Here is a 17,214-nt window from a genome sequence, read left to right on the forward strand (position 1 = left end):
TTTGTAAATAATTATTGAACATGTTACCTGATGCTAATTTTACCATTATGCATACTTATTCTGAAATTTGAAGAAGTCCTAAGTGCAAATGTCAGTTCCTCTTTCTTTACTCTTTCTTTCGATTATTACGGTTCTATCGGCAATCCTTCTATCTTACACTTTGCAGAGAATAACGACTGAAACTATCAACTTTCGATCTGCTGTTATAAAAATGTTGAAAAATACAGGAATACGCCGTAATAATTGAAAGAGAAAATAAACAAAGAGGAACTGTCATTTGCACTTGGAACCTTTTCAAATATTTGACGAAATTTAACAGAAATCCAGTAGAAGCATCCAAACTATCCTTGTTTTTCAGTTTGAGCATTCATTGTGCTGTTATTGATGACAACTGAGAGAGGTCTTAGTGATTTAAAATGGCTGTCAAACTCATACAAAATCCGTTGAGACATGAGGTGTTGGCCCCATTTTCAATGGATTGTGCACCATTGAACCTGTGTGGACAATAAGATGTACTGTGTGGGACAAAACTTGTACTGAACTTCTAGTTCAAAAACAAAATTGCCTTCAACTTTTCATTTGTTGTATCAGGAAAATCATGATGCTGAAAATCGTTACAAAGATTAGGACTAGTAAATTTTTTCCCGGATTTGCACTAAAATTCCCGACTTTTTCCCGGGTTTTCCAGGTAAAACCAAATTCCCGACTTTTTTCCGGTTTTCCCGATTTTCCCGGTCACTTGCCACCCTGATTGAATTTTCCTGGTGAAAGAGGGAGGAGAATTTACTAAAGTCTACGAATGCCAAATTTCGGTCTATGTGACTTATGAACCTCCGCTAAATTTCACGGAGATGTCTGAACCAATGTCGATGATCTTGAGATCGTTTGAATGTTATCATCAGGTCGTTGTTCTAATGTGTAAAGCTCACTTCCGAACGCTTCTCGGAGATGACCAAATGATCCAAATTATTGTGTCTACCTAAATTTGGTCCAAGAGTTAGATCCATGAAAAAATGTTTGAATAACTTTTCGATTGACAAGAGAAAGGTATTATCGTACTACTTGGTGTAGTAGCTTTTTTCGTTTCCCTTGCTGCAATATGCTGCCCTTTAGTTTCCATGTTGTGAACCATTATAACTAGTTTGAATCATTTACGTTTCGCAATCAGCTCATCAGTGCATTAGCAGATTATGTTGATCTACTAATGCCACCTCGCGGACCAACATAATCCGCTAAGCAGACGTAAAGTCAATATTTGCAACGCACTTATTTTACTCTTTTTTTCAAAGAAGGTGACAAGCGATTATAAATACACTCTCCTACTCAATGTTTGATAGAAAAAATAGGTATAAAGCGAGAAGACTAGTGTTTGATGGATAGAGAAGATGTTTGGAAGTAAGGTATCGGTCGGGTGACGGCCAGAATGTAGACCATGTTCGATGTACGTTCTACTATGTCTGACTGGCGTTTTAGAGTGACTATAACAAGATTCATAGTGGCGAAATGGTAGCGCGTATGAACGGAATGCATAAGAACGCAGGTTCGAGTCATGTCTTTGAGCGTATATTTTTCCAATAAATCATCTTTTCTGTTAGTTCTTCATTCATTTTTCTTCTTCAATATATGTTTCCGCTCAGTCACTGCAAAAACTGAACTTAGTTATGGCGCCTTTACGTCGAACCAACTAAAATTTTTATAAATCATTATAACTAATTTCATTGCTGGAATAGATTAATTATCAACATCTACATTTTTTGTTACTTGTTCAAACATCAATCGAATAAATACTATGTATAACCTATTGTGAAGAAGTACATAACGTAGCATATAAATCTTAGCTGTGAAGTGCCAGAGTAGATATAGTTTCACGTTTGGAACTTTTTCGAACTTTGTTCGACTTCGAATACGATCCAGCTTATCATATTATTATTCTAAGACTATTGAGACTGAAATGGTTTCATAAAGCAGAACCTTTACATACACGTTCAAATATGTAAGTATTTCTGAAGAATTTCATCTATTTATGAGAGTAATATAAAATGATTAGCAAGAGATTTTCTTTCCGAAAGCTATACTCAACTTACTGACAAGAATAAGAACAACTATTTTATTAGGAATGCAGAATTCGCTTTCAATAATGTTGGTTGAGCTAACATCTCAATTGAATGTAATCAGTAAACAGTAGCTCCCATTCAGGCTAGCCTACAGTTTTGCATTGATATGAAGCGCCAATACGCCATCATATGCATCACCAGCAATGTAGATATCAGCGTAGCCGTCACTTCCAACGCTAACACTGCCACCGGAGCAGCTTCCGTCAATCTTACTTCCAGTGATAACGTCACAATAGGTTCCTGCGGGAAGGCACGTCTGCAGCCGGTGGTAGAAGTTATTCTCTTCATTGTTAAACGCCACAAAGCCTTTTCCACCGCGGCAGAATGCAATTTGACTGTCGTCGTTATCCCACCAATCATTCAAATTAGTTCCTCTGACTGTATTACGGAACTGAATCATGTTGTACATCTGGCGCCAACGGTGCTCGCAAACCCAACCGTTACCACAAGAATTGTCGGCATTAATCGACGGAGATATCAAGTTTCCGTCCGCGTCCTGCGGTGGACCCTGATCACTTTCTTCGAATGCGAAAGAACTCATCATTCGAGGAATGCCGAATGGATGTGCCAGTGTGAACGCCGTTGCCATCTTGTACTGTTTTTGATCTTTGTACGTTAGAACGTTATCTCCACCCGCACCGTGTCCACGCTGATTATCGTGATTATCGACAAATACCAAAGCAAGATGTGATGATAAAAACGACCAATCTTCTCCCCAGCTGGAAAGCCATTTTAGTTTATCTTTTCCGCGGAAAACTCGCCCGATTTCAGCTGAAAATCGAAACTCTGTTATAGTTCCTAAGTGAGTATACTCATCTCTGCTAATTGCTCCTCCGCCTAAATCGATCACTTCCTGGGTGATAAACGCTCTTGCTCCTGACTTGAAACCATGATCAGTGTTCAAATCATGCAATGCTCCGTACACCATTTCAAGCTCTGCTGGCCACATGTGTTTGGCCGCATCCACTCGGAAACCAGCAACACCGTAGTCGATACATTTATTCATAAGTCCAATGATTTGATTACGAACCGACTCAATACTCAAATTCAAATCCGGCAATCCAACAAGCCAACAGTTACGAACCTCTTCTGCGTTGTTGTAATCATTGATCTCACATTTCGGATTGAAATCACCGCTTCCATACGGAACGGCCGGGAAATCCAGTGCCTCTACGTCCACCTTAGATCCTCCTGTACCAGTACCGGATGTAGCCGCCATGTGATTAATGATGATATCAGGGTAGATCCTGACACCGACATGATTACAACGCGCAACCATATTAGCAAACTCCTGCTCCGTTCCTGACCGAGTATTTAGGTTATACGATGCGGGTTGGTAACGTTCCCACCACGGTCTTCCAGTGATGATCACATTTTCGGTCGGTGGAGATACTTGAACACCGGCGTAACCCCTGGGAGCTAGGAAACGTTCACATTCATCAGCAATGTCGTTCCACTTCCACTCGAAAAGATGCACAATGCCGCTCCGATCTGCCCATTGATGGGTGTCGAACTGGGCGACAACCAACGTGGCGTAAGCTACCAAAAGGAAGCTTGCCAAGAATCGCATTTCGATTGTATGAATTTTCAGCAAAACACCAGAATTTCGCTACTCCTCGACTGAAATTACCGTTTTTCTGGAGGCCGGGATTCGATTTATATAGGTAATCTCTTATCGCAACAGGGGGTGCTCCCCCGTCAAATTTGCTTTCCCAATTTTAAGCTACATGCAGTAACACAGTGACATCTAATCAAGTTTATTCGATTGATAAAAACGGTAGTTAAGAGAGTTATTTGTCTTTGTTTGAATGATTTCGTGTGGTTATCTTTACAACATATAAAAATGTCGTTGACGTTGTAGAACTTGAGTTATATTTTGCACGTGAGATAAAAATCGGATCATTTTGAAAAGCTTGATTATTCTAAGCCACTAAGCTGACGAATTCAAAATCAGTTCTCACAAGCATAGTTTTTGAAATCGGCAGCTGATTTAAACGAAAAGTATTGTTATGTTTTTACGGCGTTTCTTACGGGATTTAAAATTATAATCTTGACATTCATCTTCAAAATTAAGAAACGTTAAATTGACCCTAGTCTAGAACTACTTATGAATGTAGATTAAAAAAAACAAGCGTACACATGTATAATTATAATTTTTTTTTTAAGATCTGTTACGATATTTTTCGCGCCACATGTGGCACTTGACTTATCATTAGGACAAGTTTTGTTGTGATTACTGTTACACTCTGATAAGTTAACCGTATGATTCTGATAGGATAACTTTCCAAATTGGTCGCGCATGTCGCTTTTTGCCTTTCTCATATAGAAAGGCTATACTATCACTGTGAAAATCTACTTTTGAACTGAGGCCCGGAGGGTGCAATGCCAAATACCCTTCGACGCACTGAGCAAATGTCTGTATGTGTATGTGTGTATGTATGTATGTATGTGTGTATGTGAGAAATAATGTCACTCTTATGGTCCCATAGATCACTATTGAATTTTGTTCCAATCCGACTTCCGGTTCCGGGATTACAGGGTGATATGCACAAAACAATAAAAAAAAGATACTCACTCAGAATCAAACGAATGGTCTTATGGTCCCATAACTCGCTATTAAATTTGATCTTTATCCGAATTCCGGTTTCGAAATTACAAGGAAATATGTGCAAATCAATGAGAAAATTCGCCCTCAATTTCCTCGGAAATTTCTTAAACGATTTTACAAATTAAGAACATACAACGAAAGGTCTTTATTTTTTTTTAAAAAGTCCTCGAAAAGTTATTACAGTGCAATAAGGGAAAATTTTCAATTTTATGAGATTTTTTTCAAAAGAACATTCTTATAAAATTTACAGGTAAATGTTACGTCTACCTTTCTTTCAATGTATATATTGATAGTATTAACGTTATATTGTTCAATCTTGAGCTTATCGAAGAAATGAAACATAACGAAAAGTAACGTCTGTTATACTAGATGCTCGTAAGGAGAGAACTGAAATACACTTGTTGGTTTTTTGAGTGAACAAGTTCTGTTTTACTGCATGCTGATTGAAAAATTTTAATACTAGATTCATCTAGTTGGCAAACCTTGTTAGTTAGTGGATATATAAATCTACTTAGGGACTAATAGTCCCCGGTTTCCGCTGCGATTTCTCAGCAACGGCTAAGACGATTCTCACAAAATCATGATTATTCAAATTAAAACGCTTAGTGTCTTAAAAGATACTGTACAATTTTATACAGATCCTTCTTCAAAACATTCAAATTGTCATACAAAATGATGCTAAATCGGCACGCATCGGTACGTGCTGATACAGAAGAAGAAAACGCCACCGCCTAGCAAACAGCGTACGTTATTCGATTTTGTATAGCGTGTAGGGTTGCCATCATTTAAATCTATATTAACTTGACATAACTGTTTAAAAATTAAAAAGGTTATGGTAGTTTATACCCACAGAAAAGTTTTGATTTTATTCCAGTTTGAAGAAAAAATTGATGAAACCTTCTAGTGATGTTCTTCAAAATATAAGTGATATAAGAAAGGCATCATTACACCACAAGGTCGATTAAAAAAGGTTTTTCGTTTTCCCGTTAGAGTGACCATTGCCATGTTAGGGTAAAATAATTTTGTCGGCTTTTTGGCCAACCAACTATTCCTCATTTTTTGTTGAGTTATAATTTTTTTTATTTGAATTTTATTTTTTGAAAATTTGTCGATTTGATTTGCATTTGATTAATGCTCATTTTAAATCAAAATACAGCAATTAAAACCAAGAAAAGATCATGCCGGTACCATGATTTTTTAATCATGAAATCATGAACCATGCCTTTTCATGAAATTTAATGAGCAAAATGATTGATACCATGAAAATTTTCATGAAAAATGTGTTATTGTTCATGATATCAATCATTTTGCTTATGAAATCATGACTTATTATTCATGATAGACATGATTCAAGATGGATTTTTATCCGTGTAAGTATGTATGAAAAGAAGATAGTTTTGGATTTCACTTGTCTTTTCGCGAAATATTAAAATCTTTTTCCTTCCTCCAACTTATATATATATATATATATATATATATATATATATATATATATATATATATATATATATATATATATATTTATATATATATATATATATATATATATATATATATATATATATATATATATATATTAGCTCCTAGAGAAATAACGGTGCTTTGCTAAATCGACCAACGACATTAGATTACAAGTGTTTCAACGAAATTCAGTAAAAGCCAACACACTGCTCTATATTTCGGCAAACAGATTGCTGATTTCGGTATTAGTATATATTGTTCACTGAGAAGTTCAGCAATATATTATGCCAAACTTCGGCAAAAATGCATGTTACGAAGATATAAGTATATTTCTTTAGCACATTTCAGAAAAGAGCATGTGAATTACTGAACAATCAGTAAATTGTCGGGAAATGAGGAAATGAGGCCGTTTTGATAGAACAATTTATTTTCATGCACTAAGTTTTTATATTCACTCGTCTTTCAGCTCAGTGACCAAATCAAATTAATACGTCGGTTTTTATGTGTTTTTTACGCTGCTTTTTTTACGTTAATTTTTGCAGTTACCCCGATTTCCGGTGTTACGCGAATTTACAAAGCTATCCGGTTTTCTTCGTCGAAATCTGGTGTTATCCCGATTTTTTTCAAGTCAACTCTCTGACACTTGTTTTCAAAGAAATACTAGATCTCGACGTTTCATGCATTTCTAAGACATTTGGCATAAAAAATTTCTTTAGTTTTGCGGTTTTTTTCCACGCGGTTTTCGTTCCAGTTACGCGGTCCCAAAATCCAAAAATCGATTTTTTTTCAAAAAAAAATTATGAGAATAAACCAAAACTGAACGTTGTATGCATTTCTAAGACATTTGGCATCATTCTTTTGTTTTGCGGTATTTCCGAAGTTAGGGTTTTTTTTTTCGCGGTACGTATTCTACGCATAAAAAGACATCACTGTACTGCGATTGAACATAATTCTAACGAATGATTACATTTAACAAAATATCCAATATACTGCTGCGCTAAATTCATAATCAGTTAGTATGCATTCTCATTGAAACGTTACAAATGGTTTTGAATGGAAAAAGCATCTAAAGCAATACTATGACAACATGAAGACTCAACAAAAGTCTAATTCAAAATTTGAAACCATTTTTACGAATCGTTAACTACCATCACAACTCAGTGAAAGCGGAAAATCAGATTCAATTAAAATTATACCTTTCACTTTTCGTGATGGACATCAACTAGGAACGAACGTAGCAGTCCTGAGCGGAAATCGGTCCATCAAAATTTGTGTTTCGCAATGCATTCGGCTGACGAGGCAATTACGCAGATGTTGCCCCTTAAGCAGGTTGACACCGGATTGCTACCATGAAGTATTCTGAAGTAGACAATCTACTCGCTTTGTTGACGTAATTGCAAATCCTATTACCACCTCCACTACATTGGCTCAACGTTTCTCGGGTTAATGACGAAATGGTTTGATTTGAGACGTAAGTAAATTATCAATTTGTTCAACTGACGGAACGCAATTCAGCTTTTATTTTTGTTTATCTCGGAGTGTATTTTCATTTAGGATAACAATACTGAATTCAGCAAGATAAATTATATTTCAAGAATAATGTGCAAGCTGTAAATGATAATTTATCTACTTTCTTTTTCGATTATTACAGTAAACTTTCTATCTAACTCTCTGCATAATATGATGACTAAAGCCATCATCATGCTTTTTTATTCTAAATATCCCTATCAGCCACTTTGTAATCAAATGGCGCTTCTTTTGATGAAAAAAGTAACTAGGGTGGTCCTTATTTAGATTTAATTCTGAAATCTAACTTTCCTAATTGAACTCAAAAATGATTTTGTTGTACAATAAAGTTGTAGGAAATTTTATTGCGAGCAACTTTGCTGAAAAAAGCACCTCTGTAGCTCTTCATTTGATCGAGTTACATCAATTTTCCCGAGTAAAGTAGGGTGGCTCCTGAAAAATCAATTTTTTTGTTCTAACTTTTTTATGAAACGTTCCACCGAAAAGTTGTCTTTAGAAGAGTTGTTGAACTAATCATTGCGCACAATTTTGCTCAACCAAGCTTTTTCATATGAGCTACCAGTAAAAAGTTATGATTGTTTTTCATCAAAAACTAGTCATGCTTCAAATATCAATATTCATTAGATGCCAGATCGATAAAAATGTATCCTATGCGGTACGTACGTTATCGTAAAACTTAACAGGTATAAGTTGCACAACTGATTTTAATATATTTAAAAAACTTTTGAACATATCTAACATAAAAAACAATTCTAAAACAAGTGTAGAACCTCTTGAAATTTTAATAAGTCACATTTGCTACTTGGGGTAGTAGTTTCCATGAGTTTCACAATTGTTTTTTCGCTGATTCAATTGCTGCATTTGTAATGGGATCGATGCATGAGTTTTTGTAACAGTTGCACAATAATTGTGAATAAATGTTCGTGACAACGGAAGAACTTAAAGATATGTTGCACAACACAGAAAAATTGCGCTTTTCCCATAACACAACAGTTACTACAATAGTAATATAAACTAACTTGAGAAATTGCACAATCTGTAGATAAATACAGGACAGCAACTTAACGTGCTACTTGGGAAATGCTATTGCATTACAAGATAGAACGACAAAAGGAAAATGTTATTATGTATAACGATCTCTCAGACTATCTAGTCATACGATAAATTTCAACTCTATATAAGTATACTACCAGCATACGTTCGAAAATAAAAAAATAGATGCTCAAATATTTGTAGTCAAAGCATTAGGCGCAACTAGTTTTTGATATTTCGAAAGTTTTTCAGCCGTAATCATACTAAGCTTCTTCAATCCGTGAGACGGCTCTTCCAATTGTGTCACCTTAGATGTGTGGAAGGAAACCACATCAGAGCAACACCAGGAATGTGTAGCAGGACATCATGCTCTGCTCGTCGAGATCGGAAAAAGACTGTGCGAGTGTATGTATGTGTGTACACCTGTCTATGAATTTCCATTTCAACAAACTCAGGCTCATTGGAAAGCTACTATTAGGTCATATTTTTATATCGTTTATTTTACTCGGCTTTAACCATGTTGGTCGTTCACCGGGGAAATTAGGCCATTGATCAAGTACGAAAATCAAATTGCTGTGGTTTCTTCTTCCAGACATATAAGTGTATAAGTGACGCAGCCGACAAAGCACATTGCATTTTACCGCTAAGTTCTCTTAGAACTAGCCGAACCGATTTTTATACACTTAAGCTCGTTTGAAAGCATTTATTAGATTTTTAATCAAGTTTAAAGACCAAACTGCGGTCATTTCATGTTTGTGGAGATGTAATGGTATAAGTGACGTAACCGAAAAAATGCTCTTTTCTTTTTCGCTCTATTTTTCTCCGATGGCTGAACCGATTTTAACAAACTTCAATCAGGTTGAGAGATATTATTGAGTCGTGAATTTAATTCGAAAATCAAACAGCTGTCACGATTCCGGAGACTAGAATTGAGTTGTTAATTGAGTTCAAGGGTCATATGGCTGACACTTCAAGATTCGGAGATATAATCGTACAAGTGACGTAAACGATAAATCAATTTTTGCCTTTCTCATATAGAAAGGCTATACAATCACTGCAAAAACCGACTTTTGAACCGAGGCCCGGAGAGCCGAATGTCATATACCACTCGACTCAGCTCGACGAACTGAGCGAATGTCTGTGTGTGTGTGTGTGTGTGTGTGTGTGTGTGTGTGTGTGTGTGTGTGTGTGTGTGTGTGTGTGTGTGTGTGTGTGTGTGTGTGTGTGTGTGTGTGTGTGTGTGTGACAAATATTGTCACTCACTTTTCTCGGAGATGGCTTAACCGATTTTCACAAACTCATAGCCCCATTTAAAGTTTCTGAATTTCATTTGGATCCGACTTCCGGTTCCGGAGCTACAGGGTGATATACACCAAAAATGTGAACATAATGTCAACCTTTCTACTCGGAGACGGTGAACCGATTTTCACAAACTTAGAATCAAATGAAATATCTCATGGTCCCATACATAGTTTCTAAATTTCATTTGAATCCGGCTTCCGGTTCCGGAATTACAGGGTTATATGCACCAAATATGGGAAAATAATGTCACTCACTTTTCTCGGAGATGGCAGAACCGATTTTCACAAACTTAGATTCAAATGAAAGGCCCTACGGTCCCATACAAAGTTCCAGAATTCTATATGGATCCGACTTCCGGTTCCGGAATTACAGGGTGATATGCATAAAAAATGTGAAAATAATGCAATAAAAATGTGAAAATAATGTCACTCACTTTTCTCGTAGATGGCTAAACCGATTTTCTCAAACTTAGACTCTAATGAAAGGATTCTTGGTCACGGTTCCATACAAAGTTCCTGAATTTATTTGGATCCGACTTCCGGTTCCGGAATTACACGGTGATATGCACTAAAAATGGGAAAATAACGTCACTCACTTTTCTCAGAGATGGCTGAACCGATTTTCACAAACCGATTAGATTCAAATGAAAGGTCTCATGGTCCCATACAAAATTCCTAAATATTATTTGGATCCGACTTCCGGTTCCGGAATTATGGGGTAAAATGTGCAAAAAATTATGAAAATAAGTGCACTAACTTTTATCAGAGATGGCTGAATCGATTTTCACAAACTTAGATTCAAATGAAAGGTCTTGAGGTCCCATAAAATATTCCTGAATATTATTTGGATCCGACTTCCGACGGTTTGGGAGTTATGGGGTAAAAAGTGCAAAAAAAAAGAAAATATGTGTTAACTTTTCTCATAAATAGCGCCACCGTCACAAACTTAGGTTCAAATGAAAGGTCCTGTGGTCCCATACGTAATTCCTGTATTTCATGCCAAACCGACTTCCTAATCCGGAAATATAGGGTAAAGTGGGTTAAAAATTGTATACCATCACTGAAAATGGGGAAAAACCAAGCGGAGGACGCTTAGAACAATGTGCCAATCACACATTAACACAATGCGTTGGTGCATTTATCAATATTGGCACTTTCGTTTTCATACAGTTGCACAGTTGCGGCACACAAAGGGCTCAGTTTTGACAAGTAGCTGTTTCATGGGGCACAGCGTGGCACACTGATGTCGTTTTTCATTGAGAACACTCGTGGAGTGTTTTGCTCGATTCGTGCACTTTTCGTGCAGTCGGGCAATCAAAACAGGTGCACTGTGTTTCATTGATTTGCACCGCACGAAAAAAATTCACTTTCGGGGCAATTCGCGGGCAACTATTTTGCACCCGTTTCTTTTCCGAGCAGCATGCGTGCAAACCAAACTTTACAAAACCGTTTCATTGATCAGCTGTCAGGGCAAAACACTGGCACCGAGCGAGTGGAATCAATGAAAAACGACATGAGACTCACAATATATCACGTGTTTTTTTAAAGGCACAATATAGTTTGTGTTAAGCGACTCTCCCTTGGGAAAACCCTTAAAAAAATTTCTCAATCGACCTCAAATCTTTTCCAATTGATAGTTTTTATCAGTAGACGGTCAAACAAACCGATTTCGTATATTGTTTTAAGAATTAAAGAAAATTATGTTGAAGAACACCACAGTATTCTATATGATAGTATGATTGATATGAGAAAGGCATCATTACACCACTAGGTGGATTAAAACAGTTTTTTTATATTCGCATAACTATTTCAGAAATGTATTATTGCTGATACACAAATCGGAAATATCTTATGATTTTAAGATGCACATAGTAGGAGCGTCGTATTTTACACAAATGTATATTCAAGAACATGTAAAATGTTGTGATTTGAAAATTACATGACTTAAAGTCGAACAAAATAAAAAAAACAAAAGAACGATAGCCACAGCGCGACTTGAACCGAGGAACATTAAATCACAAAGCACATCAGTTAATCGACTGAGCCACAACAGCACAGATCTGCTTAATGAATAATTGATACATATAAGCCCACACAACAGCACTTGGTAGCCTTATGCAAATTGCACTCGGATCCTATAAAATTCTGCTCGAGTTTATTATTGCGTCATTTGACAAGTTAAGTTGTTATGAATTGTATCGTTTGTAGAATAATGTAATCTGTCAAATTAATATTTTTTCTGTGAAGTTTCCTATGATTCTTAGTGTGGTGAAAATTCGAGTATTAAATTTGAAATATATAAAATTTTCATTCATACTGTGGTGGCTCGGAGCTGCGACACTGCGAGGCTAGTCGAAACCGGTCTGCTTAGAGAGCAATCAATCTTCAGTTCAGCAACCCGGCATCACATTCAACATGTCATGTCACATGATCTGTCTGAATAAATGTCTGCTAATTCCACAAGCATGGGTTGGCATTTTTTTAACAACTTGTATGTACGAGCATCGATGCGGATTCGACTGGAGGCGCCATGCTCGCAAAAAAAATATGTAGCTCATGACTTATTCGTAAAAGCTGAATAGCTTGGTAATATGATGTCTTTGGGCCAGTGGTAGTCCAGTGAGAAGAAGAAGAAGAGATGAAAGTACCGGCAGGAACCGCACAATCTATTTGTTTTTCGATGACTCGAAGGATCTCGTCATTTAGTGCCAACTGACTATTATTTCTACAATATTGCTCATAAAACATTGCTGTGACAAGAGTCGCAAGAGACCCTGAAGTTCCTTGAAGACTAGATCCTGTTTCGGTCCGATTTGACATGCTGCCTGTCAAATCTAATGAATAGTGTCAATGTCGATATAGCACCACCCTTTCCCTGAAATTATCAAAAAACAGATTGCGTCAAAAAATTAATAAAAAACACAAATAAAATATTTAATGGTTCGTATAATATCGATCAAGTAATTGCAGACTTTGGACGGGTATAGCATGGGATACTCGATGCCTTTCACGCAGCCCACCTGGGTTCGATTCCCAACCCCGCACATAGGGTCAGAAAGATTTTCTGGTCCGAAGAGGCGAATGACCTTAAGGTGTTAAAACCTCTATAATTGAAACAAAAAAAAAAGTAATTGAAGACTTATACAAAGCGCTCACATTAGCGCTGATATCACATGATATACCGAGATTATATGCATATGACATCAAAGTGTTCACATATAAATGAAATGATATTGTTTGACAATTAAGTTGACATATTGAATGTTCTCATTGAAAAAAATATCCATAATAATACCTCCCTCTATCAAAATTCAATCAATAACTAAAGTTTCGAATTTATTGGTCTCTGAACGCCTATAAGTGCGTTCAATGACATTATCCGCGACTTTTGACAATTCAACATGATATCCCGAATATCATGCCGAAATGTTTTTTTTTATTCATCAACCCCTTTTCCACATGGTAAATTTGGAAAATGTGCCGACGTATTAACTCCAAAATAATGCGAGTGTCTATCGACCTAGGTATTAGTATTACTCCCAACGTGTCAATCAATACTAATTGATATAATTGCTGGTAAGGTTATTAACCATTTGTTCGATTTCTTTGACTGAGTTGTTCTTATAGATAGATGTTGATAGTGTAAGTCATAGAGTCCTCTAGAAGACAAGACAAGCAGCACCATTTGTCTGAAAAACAGTGGTTTATGGTTTTCCAAAGGGTGTAGTATAAAGGCATCATTTAAAAATGGAGGAGACGTGTTTAACCATTCGGAACAGTCTTTTCTCGACAGTCGTTTCAATAAAAAATGAGCTATAATTCACGGTCTCATATTGGGATCGCCATTCGGAGCTGTTGTTTAATAGTTGTTTCTCCGGAAGTGTTGGCGCGTTTTTGGTTTCCTGCTTTCTCGCCAATCGTAGTTTTATGGGACGCCAATCGCTGCTTTATGGGCCACATGAACATATTTTCGGCAAGCAGAAAGCTCAGGCACTCAAACGCACTGTTTCCAGTTTATAGGTAGTGGTAAGTGGCCAAAGCGAAAGGATCTTCCATTCAAAACGACTCAAACGAGGCGCATGGCATGGCTCGGTAGCAATAAAAGTAAAACATAGATGCGGGTGCTATTTTATTGTCAACGTGAAACTGCCAACCCATCGTGTGCCGGGTATTCACCTGATGTTTTCTACTTAACCCAGAAGTGGCAGCAGCTCACCGTTTTTATTTTGCTGGAGTGAAAGTCGTTTTCCTGCATCGAAAAAAACCGTATAACTCTTCACATTTGTTCCGGAAAACCATAATGTCGTTTTTCTTAATTTTATTTGTCGATCTTTCAGTAGAAAGTTTTTTTTTATTTGTTTTGTTTTACATCGTTTTAGTATCAATACAAAAACTTTACAAGAATTCCTTAAACTATAGGCTAAAGATGTAAGAACTTGATATGGTAAAAAGTTACAAAACAGGTTTTTGCGTTTATCTTGTTTTTCGTTCTACTACTGTTTTTGCTTAGAATATGTTTTCAGGAAATTTCAAAAACTTAAATTACTACTGAGAAAATTTCAAATAACCAGTCGCTTGTAGTTGAAGATAATTTCATATTTTCAATAATCAAATCTAGCTTTTGTTCACTTCCACATGCGATGCAACTTGATTTGTACACTTTTCATAATGCACAGTTGATCTACTTTGAGCCCTGGGTTCGTGCTTTCGGTTCATTTCCTGGAAAGGAAAGCTTTTACAAAATTTCAATAACACAAACAGACCGTATTGAATATTACCTGCCAGTTGTTGCAGACCTACGATCACACCGTGGATAGAAATGGTATGTAACCGTTATAACCATTTGTTATTAGGCTATTATTTTTTGTCACACTTTCATTTATTATACTCGAAAGAATATCTTATTCTGGAATATATCTATGAGCATTTTAGTTCATAAAATTGAAAAAAACTCTTGAGGAAATCGAACACTTCACTATTGTAAAGCGTCCTGGATTTCCCGTAGACAGCTGTTCCAACATTTTTCTCTGCAGTGTATAGCAGGTAAAACGTGTCCGTACAGGTGATGCAGTTTTCTATACAATCCATAGAGATTTTCGCGGCAGTAAATAGGGTAACAGAGGTATTTTGGCCCACTTTAGGATTGATTTTATTTTGGCCCACTTTATAAAAATATCCACCAAATATTGTAATATCTTTAAAAACCCCTTCCGCAATAGGTAATTTAATTGATTAGCTTCAAATTGATGCAAAATGAGTTACTTAACATCGATAAAATTCGATGAAATCGATAAAGTTTGTTAGGTGGGCCAAAATATATGAAGTGGCCAAAATACCTCTGTTACCCTATGCCTGCTTGGTACAATGAATAAACTTCTAGTGCATAGTGGGTGAATGGCGGGAATGATGGTCGCCGCTACACGCATATTTACGCATATTTTATCGAACAGCTTTCGATTGCATCCCACGTGGATGCGGTGGGCTTTTGCTGGTGATTGGACTCCCGGAAGAGGGATTTTGTTGTTTACAGAATAACATAGGTGATGACAATCATGGCTAGTATTGTTTGCATATCGTCAAGGGAGTAATGGCGGAGTAAGGTGGAACCTTCAAACGGAATCTGGTTTTTCGTGACCTATTTTGTTTAGCTATTTCGTAGCAGTACAAACATCGGAAGGCTGTATATTCAAATCATATCGATTTTAGGTATATGAAATAAGTTGTGTTGAAATTGAATCGATACAATATACTGCTGATATTGAAAAACAATTAGGTCTAATACTTCATATAAAGGGGACTGGGGCTAGTTGGCCGAATTTTCGTTTCGGAATTTCTGTACTCATTCTGGTTTGACTTCTTGATGAACGGTTTACGCTGTCTTGAAGATATATCTTTTGAGCACACTTGAGAATTTCGCCATAACTCTAGAAAAATCAGGGAAAAAGTTATTAACAATCAAATACGGAGGAAAAAAGGCGGGTGGGTAATGTCAGAGACATAACTGGATGTCGTGAATACGAAAACAACTGACATGTTCCTTAACACTTCCGAATATTAATTAGTTGATCAATTGTATGAAATTGTATGTAGAATTTGAAACGATGCACCTAAACTAAAGTACAGATTAGTTACATTTAACATTCCGAAACACAAATATTATGAAATAACCAGTATAGTTCTTTATAATAAAATAATGGTGGCTCTGAAAAGAACCTTTTATGAAAGCGTTTATGATGAAGAGTGATGAGTTCAATTCGAATTCCGATGGATGCCGCTGACTTCCGTCATCTAATTCCAGGCTGAACTGTTGTACGTGGGTGCGATACTGATATGGTTGGTGTAGGTGTAGCGTTTACATCCGATTATAATCTTCCAATAAAGAAAACATTAATTCGCTAGGTTGATCAATGATACAATAGGCCTAATTTATTGAACGAAACTATCAATATGCTGTTGGGATTCGTTTCTAGCATTCAGGAGTGTCAAATTGCGTAATTCTCTACGACATTAAACTCTAGAACATTTTTCGCAAAAACAAGGAAGGCTTCACTTGATCTCGATTACTGTGAATTTCACACAGCGAAAAGTGGACAAATCTAACCAAACTGTTCTAGATTTGCACTAAATTGAGGATATTTACCTTCGATTTGCGAACAACAAATCCTAATAGTTCTTTAGAAAACTTTTGAGCCATTAGAACGGCTGATTTTGTGTGATGCTCACCACCATTGTTTTTTTATCAATGCTGTGACGTAATCGCTCTTGTCGGAAGCGAAACTAGCTTTGCAAACGACACAAAATACATCTGCTCGCAGTGGCGACAGAATCCAAACTGATCCAATTTTTGTTAGGAGCTTTTTTTTACGTGATTTCATTTGTAGCTTTTACACTAATGGGCGGTCCTAACGGCTATAAAAACAGCCGCATACAGAATTTTAATGTCGATTATTTCATTTCGGATTTGCATAATTTATCGAAAGAAACTTTCAATATGCTGTAGGGATTCGTTTCTAGCATTCAGAAGGACCACATTAAGGAACTCACTGCGATATTCATCACTTTTCGGAACACTTTTCTCGAACGATTTGTTGTACAGCAGCAGATATTTTGTTCTCTTTCTCAGAACGCGTTCTGATTGGCTGGTGTTGACATGGGTCAAATGAGACAGGTT

General features: G+C 36.5%; 1 protein-coding gene across 1 annotated transcript; it reads right to left on the reverse strand.

The window, feature by feature from the left end:
- Positions 1-2,084: 2,084 nt before the first annotated feature.
- LOC131440378 (alpha-amylase A-like) lies at positions 2,085-3,735 on the reverse strand. Its single transcript, XM_058611636.1, has one exon. It carries the CDS (start codon positions 3,682-3,684, stop codon positions 2,203-2,205), a length of 1,482 nt encoding a protein of 493 aa, XP_058467619.1. The 5' UTR covers positions 3,685-3,735; the 3' UTR covers positions 2,085-2,202.
- Positions 3,736-17,214: the final 13,479 nt, after the last annotated feature.

This window comes from Malaya genurostris, chromosome 1 (genome assembly GCF_030247185.1).
Source record: "Malaya genurostris strain Urasoe2022 chromosome 1, Malgen_1.1, whole genome shotgun sequence".
Lineage (NCBI taxonomy): Eukaryota > Metazoa > Arthropoda > Insecta > Diptera > Culicidae > Malaya > Malaya genurostris.